Here is a 12,812-nt window from a genome sequence, read left to right on the forward strand (position 1 = left end):
TTTGGCTTTCAAATTTGGGTTTGAAACCAGGGTTGGGGTTTGAAACTTGGGTTTTAAAGTAAGGTTAGGGGTTCCAATTTGCGTTTTAAATGGGGTTATAGTTTTAAATTAGGGTTGGAATCTCAGGTTATGGTTTAAAATTAGGGGTTGTGGCCAATTCTAGGGTGTCAAATTAGAACCTAGGGTTAGGGTTTTAAATGAGGGTTTTTCTCATCCATAGTGTCACGTCTCGTCCCCGGTTGCTTTATTATGTCCCATGTTACCATGGTTTCTGTTGGCGTCGCCCCTCCCCTCCTGTGTTACCTCAATCAATGTAATCACAGTTACCTGTGTCTTGTTACCTGTCTTGTATTTAAGTCCTGTCTGCCCCTCCCTTCCCTTTCGGGTTGTTGATGTCGTTCTTGTTTCTTTTGGGTTCGTGTCTTTGCCAGTTCTGTTTTGGTTAGCCAGTCTGTTGGTCTGTCCGTTAAGTTGTCAGTTTGCCGGTTGTGTTAGTTTGTTCCCCTAATCGTCCCTTCCAACTACCTTTTCCCTTCAACAAACCCTGGTCGAAGCTGCATTTTGTCGCCCTGCACCATTCCGATCCGTGACACATAGTGTGTCAGATTTTTACCTTTTTTTTTTTCTTAGGGGGGGGGGTGTATAATGTTTGATGTCATTGTTTCATTCAACGCAAATGAATTTTTAAACATCGTATGTTGTTTTTTAGGTTATTGGTCGATGGTGTTCTGGTGACAATGATGTTTGTCGGAGCTCGGAAGGGGCAGGAGGAATGAACACCAACAAACTCCGTTTTTTTTATTTTATTCAGCAAGCATCACAACGTAGTGAGCATAGGAACATCCATGCAACAACACAATGCTTTATTTTCCAAAAACAAACTTAAATCTTTTTGAAAAAAAAAAAAAAAAAGCTCAGGCCAAAAACACTGACGTCTTATGGCAAAGAAACCATGTTGAAGTGCGGAACTAATCTGGGTGGGGGGGAAAAAAGAATCTGTCGCCATCTTGTGGCAAATATGAACAATTACAAAACAGTGTGAGGGTGTCAATTGCTTCTCGCGTCAAATCACTCATGACTTTTACGAGGACCAGCACTAGTCCACATAATGGAAGTGGAAGTATTAACACATTACAAAAAAAATTCCAAATATTTTGTCAAAAAGGTGTATTTAAAAGAATAGTTTTGGGTGGTAAGAGTTATACATATATGTTGGAGGAAAAAAGATGTATAGTTTTTTTTCCCCCCACAAAAAACAATTCTAAGGGGATTAAAGATTCTCATTTTTATTGGTGTTCAAAATCTAAGACAGACAGAAAAAAAAATTCAACAAAGATGTTCCAATGTTGCAAATTTAGGAGGCATCAAGAAGAAAAGGAAGACGTCTGAAGTTTGTGCGTCGTGGATCACTAAGAAAACGAGAGATGATCTGAGATGATCACACACACACACTTGTTCCACTCATTTGTTATCAGCCTTCAGCAGACGATTTTAAGCTCAAAGTCCACCAATGCGTGGAAAGCCATCCCGACTATCTCAACCATTTTCTTGATGTGTTTCAGGTCCATGTACTGGCATGCGCTTCATCCTCACTAGTAAGACGATTGAGTACACCAGTTAAACGCCAAGGCCATACTTCATTCAGAAACAAGTCCTAGTTGTCTTACCAGTGAGGACAAAAAACAAACTCGTACATGGTCCTTTCAGTGGTTAACAGTCCCAACTAGTTGGGCCTAGAAATGTGTACTAGGAGGACAAAAACTGTCACTAGTATAAAAGAGTAAGATATCATTAACCTGCTAGTTATTCAACAATTACACTGAATGGTCTTACTAGTGAGCAGAAAGAAAATACGAGTGCACGGACCTTCTGATATGAAGAATATGGAATGAGTGCGCCATAGGGTTTGCGTTAAGGTGTTTGAGCATTTATTGCTAGTGCGTTATTCCAAACTCGGTGCACTCATAGGACATGAAAGAAATGCTGAAAGGGATTTCCATGTATGTGAGCTGAAAAATGAATGTTGGCACAGTCGAAGATGACTTTTCCTCTTCCGGTTTACGTTTCTGTCGTTGCCTCGTCGTTCCGCTCCGTCTGCTGCGGGTGTCTTATTGGTTGGCGGGAATCAGAAGGTGTAGGGGCCGATGTAGATGGAGAGTCTGAGGGCAGAGCTGCTCTGGTAGTTGCCCTGGTAGCTGAGCAACGGGTTGACCGACACCATCTCCAGGTCCAACGTGTACTCGCGAGGGCCTGACACGGCGCGGGCAAGGACCAGCATGGCGCTGATGTTGTTGATTTGCTGAATGCATAAAAAAAATATTCACACACAAAAAAATGTGGATCATGAGTTCACAGGCTCACGTTAAAAGTTTGTAATGTCCATTTTAATATTAAACATAAATCAGTGACAGAAATGAATTTTTGGCAAACTGTATTTTTGGATGTAGAATTTATTTTAACTTCAAACATAAAAAATTCACTCTAACTGGACTCTGAATGTTTTAACAAAATTTTCTTACACTGAATTTCTGTACTTAAATGGAAAAGTATTTGATGGTAAGAACAATTGGTTGTTTAAAAAATGATGTGGATTTTTTCCGTGACTTTGGAATTTGAGTGAGTTTTTGATTTTTTCAAACTCAATTTTTACACAAAGGTTTTGATGGGATTAAATAAATTAGCAATTTGATGGTATGGGAAAATTTGTTAAAAATAAGAAAAATGATGCAAAATTTTTGACTGGATTTAGAATTTTTTAACTACAAATAATTTGTTAAAATTTTGTTTTGAAAAACGACACTGAGTTTAGCATTTTTGATTTGATGGCACGAGAAAATTTGTTAAAAATCAGATTTTAGAAAATGGTGCCAAATCTTTGACTGGATTTATATTTTATAACTAAAAATAGTTTTATATAAAATTTAGCTTTAGATTTTCACAAAAAAATCACAAACAATTTGTGTGCAGTGTCAGCCACTTGTTCACAATCTAACAAAGCCAAAACCAAAGTTTTATGGAAGAAAAATGTTTGCAATTTATTGGTAAGGGAAATCTGAAAAAGAAAATGGACTATTTTCCAGCAATATCCAACTTTTATCTCCTTTTTTTTTTTTTTTTTTTTTTTTTGCTCTTCTACCAATCGATCCATGTTTATGATGCTGCGTTCTCACCCTGATGTAGAAGTCACCGTGCGTGTCGCCGGCGCGAATGCGAAAAGTGTTGTAGGCCCCTGGGGAGACGCTGGTGGCCTGAATCTGGAAGATGTCGGACGGCACCGAGCGCTCCGACGTGATGCTCATGTAGCGGTGCACGATGGAGAACGGCAGATCTCGGCATGCCGCCTTTGTCACCGGACACACGCAACGGCTGCACACAATGTGAAAAATACGGGAGTTGAAAAGAGAAGTTACTAAATTAACCAGCAGAGGTCAGCAGAGCTTAGTTAGCGTTTGCGTTCCCAAACTGTTCAGAAGCGTCGTTAGAATCTGATTATTTCACAATAACGTAAAAGCAGAAAAAAGAAACAATTCATTAATTCATTCAATATGTTAATTTATAATCAATATGAATAACCCTAACCGAAAACAATATTTCAAATGTTAAACAGGCCAACTTTGATTTTTATAATTTCATATCCTGGTAGGATGTGTTTTTATTTCTGGAATGATTGCCTTTTCATCAAAAATCGGAATGTGAATGTGGGGGGGAAAATCTATAATATAAGCTCTTACTGTCATTCACAAATTTTGAAGTCATAAGCTACCCGCTAAAAAGATGAAAATTCCACATTTGCTCTTGGTTTGAACGTGTGTATGTTGAAAGCGCCGTCCACCTGTTAGCAATCTAACGAAGCCAAAGTTGCATTGTGATGTGGGGGAAAGTCCGCCGCATGGAAAGTGTGCAGCTGGAGCGTGTCGAGATGAATGCCAACATATTGGGAGCATGTGTGCGCGTGTGTGAGAGCAGGCAGGCACTTACTTGTCCGACACCTGCACGTACGGGTCCAGACATCGGTTAGCGTCCACGCACTGGTATCGTCCGTGGATGTTGACGCACGTCTGCGTATCCGCGCACTGATGCTCGCCTGTTTCGCATTCGTTGATATCTGCCCAGGCAGGCAACAACGTATTGCTTTAGCCAAACGTTGTTCATGTTGCGCCGCCCTCCGCACACGCATTCTGACTCACCCTGGCAGAGTCGCGTGCCTTGCAACTGGTATCCCTCAGGGCAGACGCAGGAGAACTTTCCGGGCTGGTTGACGCAGCGGTGCTGGCACAGGTAGCTGGAGTAGCTGCACTCGTCCACATCTGCCACGGTCAACGCGCCGTCACTCAAAGCGGATTCGCGCCCCACGTCACACGCGCTGTCGATCGGGCCACTCACCGTTACAAGCGAAGCCGTCGGGGGCCAGCTCGTAGCCGTGCTCGCAGCGGCACAGGAAGGTGCCGTACGTGTTGTAACAGCGCTGAGAACACGGCGCCCCCATGTCGCACTCGTTCACATCTGAAAGGAAACGACATGCCCGTATCCGCAGAGTATCAGCTAATTCGTTTCAAGGGCCATTTGTATTCTTTGGCTTTTGACTTTCTTGTTATCGTTTTATTGGTCTCTAAAATCCAAAACTGGCAACCAGTCAAGGGTGTGATTCCAATTCAAGTGGGAGGTTGCCACTCACCGACGCAGGAGCGGTTGTTTCCCGCCAGCTGGAAGCCGGGCTCACACTGGCACGTAAATGAGCCGGGAACGTTGACGCAGCGATGCTGGCAGTACCTGTACCTGCACTCGTCGATGTCTGACGGAAGAGCGGACGGACCGCGGTTAACCTCTCAGTTTCTTCAGTCTCCTACACTAAAAAGAAAAAGATTTGCCGCCTCACCGATGCATTCCGTGCCCACTTTGCGGTAGCCGTCGGGGCAGTGGCAGGTGAAGGCCCCCAAGGTGTTGACGCACTGCTGGCTGGGCTGGCAGTCGTGCTCGTCACGTTCGCACTCGTCCACGTCTGCGCTTGGATAAGAGGAAATAGGCTGGTCATTTATATAATAGACGACATTTCGAAATTCAAACTTACCCTTAGTTTAATCACGCTAGCCACAACTATCGCTTTACTCGCAGTATGAGTTGCACATAAATGTCAAATAGTGCACAGTTCTGCCTCACTAAGAAATTCCACGAATGGTGGAAACACATTACCAGGAAGATCCAATAGATGAGCTTTTCAGGCCTGCAACACAGCAGCTGCTGTCGTGTGAAATGTACCAAATTCCTACACACATTGTCATTGCCCCCCCCCCCCTCCTCCTTACATCTAGACACCAAACCCACAGGGGGCAATCACTCATTGACACCCATCCAGACCCCACCAACCACCTGCTCTGACCCCCCCACACACACTCACCCACGCAGCTGTCTCCCTGAGGCTCATAGCCCAGGGGGCAGGGGTTGAAAGCCTCAGTGGGCGCGGTGGCGGGTTGGGGGGCCGGGATGACTGAAGCCGAGCGGGGAAGGCATAGGTAGCCTCCGTAGTGGTTGAAGCATTTCATCTCCCCTTTGCACGCGTCCGGGATGGTCTCGCACTCATTGATGTCTGACGGCATACATGCACAAATGTCCCCAAAATATTCAACAAGTCATGAGGCTTCATCATCATCATCTGATTTACCTTTGCAGTGCTCTGTCTGAGGGTCCCAATGATAGCCATCTGTGCATTCCTAGAATAAGGCACACTGTGAGACAAACTAATCAAATATGAAGACAGAAAAATGATCAAACTATGACCTAAACCAATGACCAGATGCTAAGATACAAATTCATACATACAGTATAGCGCTCACATTTTAACACATCAAATGTCACCTCAATATTTACATTTTAAGATGTATGATAATAATTATTAGATGACTGTTATTATTTTGGGCAAAATGTACCTGCTGGAGATGGATGGAAAGTAAAACTCAGCCAAAAGAAATAGAGGCAAAATATCCGCACAAACCGCCGACAGAAAGAGATCTTTGTGAAAAAGTGTGTGCGTGCGTACATGAGTAAAATTCCACAGAAATGATGCAAAAGCAAAAAGCTGAGCTACAATATAGTGATACAAGATAAGTGACGAATCCGTACCGTTTGGGTGTCAATTTCTTTGGGTGGCTGTGAAATAACGCCGTGGAGGAGCACACACAGGCACACGATGGACACACGCATACTAACCATGTGAGACTAGAACACACATAAAAACACACACGCGCACACACGCACGCAGTAATGAGGCAGGGGTGAGGCAGTTGACTTTGGATGGCCGGCGCAGGCACTCAGCATCTGAGGGAAAGAGGAAATGACATGCATGACAGATGTCACCAAGCCAACAAGATGGAGTCACTCAAGGCCTGTGAGAAAACACGCTATGTAATTAACCATAAGAAGAGGAGGCAGAGTAATAACGCTTGAAGCTCAGCTGGTAGTTATTCTCACAGAGCAGCGAGAACGTGTGCCTGTAAATGTTATCGGATCTGTGTATATCATTGCTAATTTACATTAGCCTGTCTATGGTGTTTGCCATTATGTGTTAGCATTAAGCTACTAAACTTTGTTGTCATGACATTGCAAATTTTTGCAACGGCATTTATGGGCCCACGTGGTTTTTATGTTAATTGATATTAAGATAGGCCAAAAATAAAAAACTTGGATTGGCTGGCGTGTTTTCTGCCCAAATTCGTGGCCTTGATTGCTAATTGGCGAGAGTGACTTTCAGCAGGTCGAAGAACGTAAACATTGTGACGTCTTGCAGCTGTACATCACGCAAATATTATTATTTTTTAATATTGGCACTGAACAGAAACCTCTGTGTCTTTAGCCTGGCAGACGGTAATGGTTTGTAAGAATACCTTGGCTAGTTCACCGTCACTCACATAGAAACTCTCCACAGTGCTTCACTGTTCTAGGACAGTGGAGCCTAACTATTCACAGGAGAAAAGCTTCATTTTAGAAAAGGCAAGAAAAAAAAGTCCATTGCAACCAAGAGCAACATGTGGCAGGTTAGGTCACAAAACACAACATTCATAGGGGTCCGCTGTACAGAGACTACATACTACAAAGAGTATTTTGCCACCCAAAAAAAAATCAGAAAATTATAGTTATATTAATCAGTTTGTTGTGTAGCTCATACTGTGTATAATAAAAGGCGTTGACAGTCATAATGGCCCTCCAATGGAAACTATGGCTACGATGCGGCCTGTGACAAAAAATGAGTTTGACACCCCTGGAATAACACAATCACAATCACCTCCTCCGATTACCTAAATTTGTAACAGTGCACCAAGTGGGACAGCAGAAGTGGCGTAAAAAGGTTTGATTGTGATCTGGTGAGCACATTCAATTGTAAATGACATTTTACATCAAATGCAATATGAATATTGATAGAGGGAATGCTAAAATGAAAAGTTCCACGCCAGCCCTGAGCAGTATAGAAAATGATGCATGTTTTCCATTGTTATCGTCTCCATGCTGATTGGTTGTGAGAAATCACCCGATTGCGCAAGCTTGTAGTTAAGGCGTATTTACCGTGGACGTAAGTTGCTAAATATGGCTCCTTGTCCTGTAAAAGGGCCACGCGAGTGCATGCCAAGCAGCTGGAGTTTGAACGCATGACAGGGAGTTATAATCAGCGGCAGCTCACTCACAAGACAAAGTGCAGACCACAAGGCTTGACGTGGTGCCCCCCTCCCTAGCCCCCAAGACAAGAGTGTGACATCACGAGCTATTTGTGTCATGAGAAGCATAACATACCAAGACGTCCGCGTACGTGACCTGACTAGACCGGGATGGTGGGAAGTCACCAAGTACAAACATTTACACAAACACAAACTGTCCTTGAGTCGAGTTTTCAGCTGACTGTACTGGAGTATTTCAATGAAATACTATCTAGAAATCCAGCCAACCAAAGAGAATGATTTCAAATAAGTACATAACTTTGCCTGAGGAACGTTTAATTAGCTTAATGCTAACATACAATACGAAACCCCCTTGACAAGCAAACGGTTAGCATTGATAGTTGTGGCTTTGGAAGGAAGAGCGTAAACAGTACAGACAATACTCTAAGACATATATTCTTTATCCGTGCTAAAATATTGCTGCATCTTACTGCACTTAGTCTCCAGTCCTTATAAAAAAAAAAAAAATGTTTGTCTTCATTGCATTCATTTTTTTGGGACTTTGAGTGAAATGAAAACTTTCGCTGTTTTTACGTCACAATGTCTTTGTCTACACTTTGGTCTCCTTTACTGGACGGGCCAAAATGTGAAGCAAAACTACCAAAAACAAAGTGACCAATTCGTCTGGGGTGAGGTGACGTGACAGCAGCCGGCGGTGGACGTGTGGAATGCCCGCGGTGAGGATGTGGCTGCCGCGTCTCAGCTGGGATGCCCTGGCACGCCCGTGGTTCCCAGAGTATCGCTTTTCTGGGAATTTGTGATTGGGGCTTGACCTCTGCGGATCCATTTTTAAATTACCCTTCAGCCCAATGTAACAGGCAAAATGTCAGCTCGCAAACACAAGTGACCACCTGCGGACTTGGAAAAACAGACAAGGGGGACCACACGCCGACACGCACGTCCACATGAGCGGACCTGGTGTTGTTCTGCTCGGCCGGGCACAGTGAAGCACGCCCTGGTACTGCTGGGAGCGCTCCACCTGCAAAATCCAATAATGATGGATGGCGTAAAGCCTCGTGAGAAATTCTCTTCTCAAACCTAGCGATCCCGCTGTGAAGCTCCGCCGGCTCTACCCTGCCAAGTGGGACAAAGGCCCGATTTGTCATCTGCGCTGACAATAAGGACCAAGAAAATGCTTTGTTGCCTTCCGGATGCTTTTCTCACCTGAGGCCCTGACGGAAACATCGGCTACTGGCGACAGATACCCGCCACCAATTAAAATGAAACGAAATGAAGTCACTCACCCCCCAGTTCAACATAGTTGCTTAACACTAAGATGCCAACAATAGGGCGCCAAATCAATACTTTTACATTAGCCATATCATTGCCATTTGCCTAAAATTCCACCTCAAGGGACATACGAAAAGTCTAAAACGTCTATTTAATGAATTGTTGTATATAAAGTAGCTACTGTAAATTTATTTGATACAGTCGAAAGCGCGCAAGCTCCAGACAGGAAGAACAGAGCTGAGATTTAAACACTCAACCTCAGAAATGCAATATGGAGGAGCTTCCGCTCTGCCATATTTGATACATTGATATACAGTTATGTATTACATTCCCCTCCTCTCCAAAAATCATTAAAACGAGTCGAAATTGTTCTCATTGTAATAATATTTGCAAAAGACAGTTTTACACAAACAGCAAATATTATGTTTTAATAATTGGGTCATGAAACTGTAGGTAAATAAATCAAAAATAATAAAAGTAAGTATCAAATATGGCAACTAAGTAAACAACTTTGACCCTTTAATTGTTCAATCTTACAGTGGCTTCTCAATTACCAGGGCTCTTTTGTTAACACAATAAATTATAATTGAAATCACCATTTGTCATGGAAAATAATGGAACGTAAATGGTACACAATTAGCAGTATTGTTTAATCCATGCTCTAAAGGGGAGAGAATTTTTTTTTTGTGATATCTGTTAAAAATTTTGAGAAATCGCAATATTTTTTCTGCCAAACTAAAAAGAACAAACCCATTTAGCAAGAAAGATGAAGTCGGCACACTTTATTTACTCTAGTGGGACAGATTTGGCTCCCTTGACTTAGATACCTGTGACTCGGACTACTTGACCCGGTTGACCCTGCAGTGGCTTCAGTCCTGTATGAAGCGGAGATGGTGACAACGCTGTACAATCCCACTGCATGTCTTGCCTACCCTCCTATTACAGCCACCGAAACGCGCCGAGCTCAGCCAAGGAGCCGACTCCAGTGATTATGGGGCCACATTACTATACTGCCGCTCCAAAAGTAGAGCACTGGAGCAGTCATGTGACATGTTAGCAAAGAGAGGAGGTTCTGCTCTCTCCCACTTATGGAGAAGTCATAAAGTTTAGCCGCGGGTGTCCAACGTCTGGCACGGGGACTGTTTACGGCCCTGCTGGCCCATGACATTTGAAAAAAAATGATTGTATTTGTTATTGGCGATGATAATAATAATTTTATAATGATTAAAACAATATATATATTGGCTTGTTTGACTGTGACTAACTGTTCAACGGAGATAAAGGTGACAAGGTGGCACTTGAATCTTTTGATTTTCCAGTATAAGAATCAGAGGAAAAAGGTTGGACACCCCTGATTGAACTTTGTGGGCTCAATGCTGGCCATTTGTGTTTACCGTTTTAGACGTGTTAATGCAAATGTTGAGACTTCCCAAGAGTGGAGATTTTGGTCTGGGCCGCTGGAATCTGGAGCCTGTGGAACCGTAACTCCGGCGCCCTTATACGGGTCATCTACTTTAGATATGTGCAACAAGGGAGAAGAAAACTTTGCACCGCTTCTATGCAAAGAAAGTAACGGTGTATTTTGATTTGAGAAGATTTAGTATGTTAATTTGTAATTGTATTATTATTATTATTATTATTAGGAATGGATAGGTATAACTTTTGGCTCTACCGTGGCCACTTTTAACCAATTCAAACCCATCAAAACAAATTTGAATTTTTTCTAACTTACTGGATTAAATCAAACGATTGGGGTAAAATGTCAAGCAATGGGGTTTCGAAAGAGGAGTTTTCTGGTTGAAACCATTTAGTTTTTACCAAGAGGAGCTGATGGTGAAGAAGAATTTTGATTTCATTTAAGAAGTGGAAGCTACCTTGCCTGCAAATAGAATGACTACAGTACTAGCAATAAGTCCTATATCAATCATTTTTGAAGGGTCTTCTAAAATTAATTAAATTACAGACCATGTCAAGTATGTGGCCCGAACTAATCACGGCTATTACATAAAGTCAAGCAAACTCACCAGCAAATCTTGTTTGAGGCGTGCGCGTCGTGTCGGTCGGCCTGACCCCGGCGTGTCCGACTGCGGGGAAGTGGTCCCTAAAGCTCCAAGCGTTGCGCCCTGAGAGACTGAGTGGGAGACAGCTGGAGCAGCTGAACACATGCAGAAGGGAGAAGGGAGGGCGAGCCAGCCAGAGACACACACACAAAGCGGAGAGAGAGAGAGCAAGTAGACCGCCCACTCGTCTTCTCCCCCCCCCCCTCCCCCTTTGGCCCCCTGCGCAGCCACCCTGTAAAGCCCCCCACCTCCCCAGTCTAGAGATGCGAATTCCTGGTCTGCGGCCCAAATACCCGAAAATCCGTCCAAATGGCGAGCGAACAACAACTTCACAGATTCACACACACGCGACCCCCCCTAAACCGCCATCCATCCATCCCGCTCCAACAACACACCTGGTTTCGTTTAAACTAAAACCCCCGCAAAAGCCCCAACCAAGCTCTTCCACCCTTCTCCCATTTTACCCCCCATACACCTATATTTGGGGAGGCCAGGCCTTCTTTTTCCACAAAGCCACAAAAAAAAGGATATTTATAGTCACAGAGCAAGAGAGAAATAAATGGAATGTTGACAAAAATTAGAGAGTGGAAAGTGGAAAAAGTGTCTGCTTACTGAGCAAGAATGAAGCTTTTCTGCCTTGAAATGCTTTCGAACAAAACTACTATCATTATCACTCTCCAAGTGTGCCGCTCGACTGTTTGTACGTGACTAATCCGTTGACGCTGCTTGGAATCATTTCTGGCTGGCCGGGGATTCTTTCCCGCAAGAAGTACGCATCGCGTCTTGGACGTGTTGCAAAGTGCTCTGGATGTTGCTTAACCTGCATTACAGTAGTTGATGTGTGACTCAAGACGGACGCCACCGGAGGCTTCATTCCAGCACGTTATGAAATATTTTCCGACACGAGTTTAACTTGGCTTTTTAACCCTCAGGCCTTGTTGGATTTTGTAACCCCTGCAGATGGTTTGTGGCTAATTTTGCCCACTTGGAGACATAGGCTTTCATTTAAAAAATATGTTTTTTGCTTCTTGTGCTACATCAAGTTGTTAACTAGTGGTAAACATTTGACCCCAAGTGCCACATACAAAAAAAAAAATACTTTGTCGTCTACTTTGCCGACATTCAACACTGGGGGTAAATAGTGAGTTTACTGACGTGATGCTGTTTGTGTGCATATTTGTTTGTCCAAGTTTTGAGGTCACGTTAGTTTTCACTAGCGTGAACTTGCTAATACTATTGCGGAGCATCTGGTTAAAGTGGTTCATTTGTGTAAAAAAAACTGCCGTTGATGTAACATTACTTGAATATTATGTACATACTTAATGTGTGGCGTTGATGTTTTATGAGCATTTCCATTTTTAAGTTCTTTGTCGCCATCTTCTGGAATTTATATGTCATGAATTATTATAGCCAGGGCTTACTGTATCCTCATTATTGTTCAACTTTGGAGAGTCAAATTGAATGAGCTTGTACATGTTAAATTGAAATGTAATTGTCAGCAGAGGGTATTTCTACTTTTTAAAATCAAAACTATCTTTTTCCCAATTGGAGTGCAGCATGCCAATAAATAATGCTTCTACAGCAAACATGAAATTGCTTTCTTGTCCATGAAATGCATAATGTAATGTATACATACAAAAAAAAAAAATCCACATCCTGAGGAAGTTCCATTACATTTGCATTAACACTGCTTAAATGGTTACAAAAACAAGACCTGAGGTGGTCCCAAATGGTCAGCAGAGCCCTCTGGGTTTTAGAAGACGTTATACGAGCGACGGCATTGTTTGCGTTGCCGAGATGACGACGCCTGCTTACTCAA

The 12,812-nt window shown here is 43.0% G+C and overlaps 1 protein-coding gene across 1 annotated transcript; it reads right to left on the reverse strand.

Annotated features, from left to right (window-relative positions):
• Nucleotides 1-1,270: 1,270 nt before the first annotated feature.
• On the reverse strand, nucleotides 1,271-11,125 carry efemp2a (EGF containing fibulin extracellular matrix protein 2a). The gene is made up of 11 exons (XM_049745026.1): nucleotides 10,958-11,125; nucleotides 6,118-6,312; nucleotides 5,660-5,708; nucleotides 5,396-5,584; nucleotides 4,877-4,999; nucleotides 4,676-4,792; nucleotides 4,384-4,503; nucleotides 4,188-4,307; nucleotides 3,979-4,105; nucleotides 3,171-3,366; nucleotides 1,271-2,299 (listed from the first exon to the last, which is right to left on the reverse strand). Exons 2-11 carry the CDS (start codon nucleotides 6,205-6,207, stop codon nucleotides 2,126-2,128), a joined length of 1,305 nt encoding a protein of 434 aa, XP_049600983.1. The 5' UTR covers nucleotides 6,208-6,312; nucleotides 10,958-11,125; the 3' UTR covers nucleotides 1,271-2,125.
• Between the last annotated feature and the right edge of the window lie 1,687 nt (nucleotides 11,126-12,812).

This window comes from Syngnathus scovelli, chromosome 1 (assembly GCF_024217435.2).
Source record: "Syngnathus scovelli strain Florida chromosome 1, RoL_Ssco_1.2, whole genome shotgun sequence".
NCBI classification, from domain to species: domain Eukaryota; kingdom Metazoa; phylum Chordata; class Actinopteri; order Syngnathiformes; family Syngnathidae; genus Syngnathus; species Syngnathus scovelli.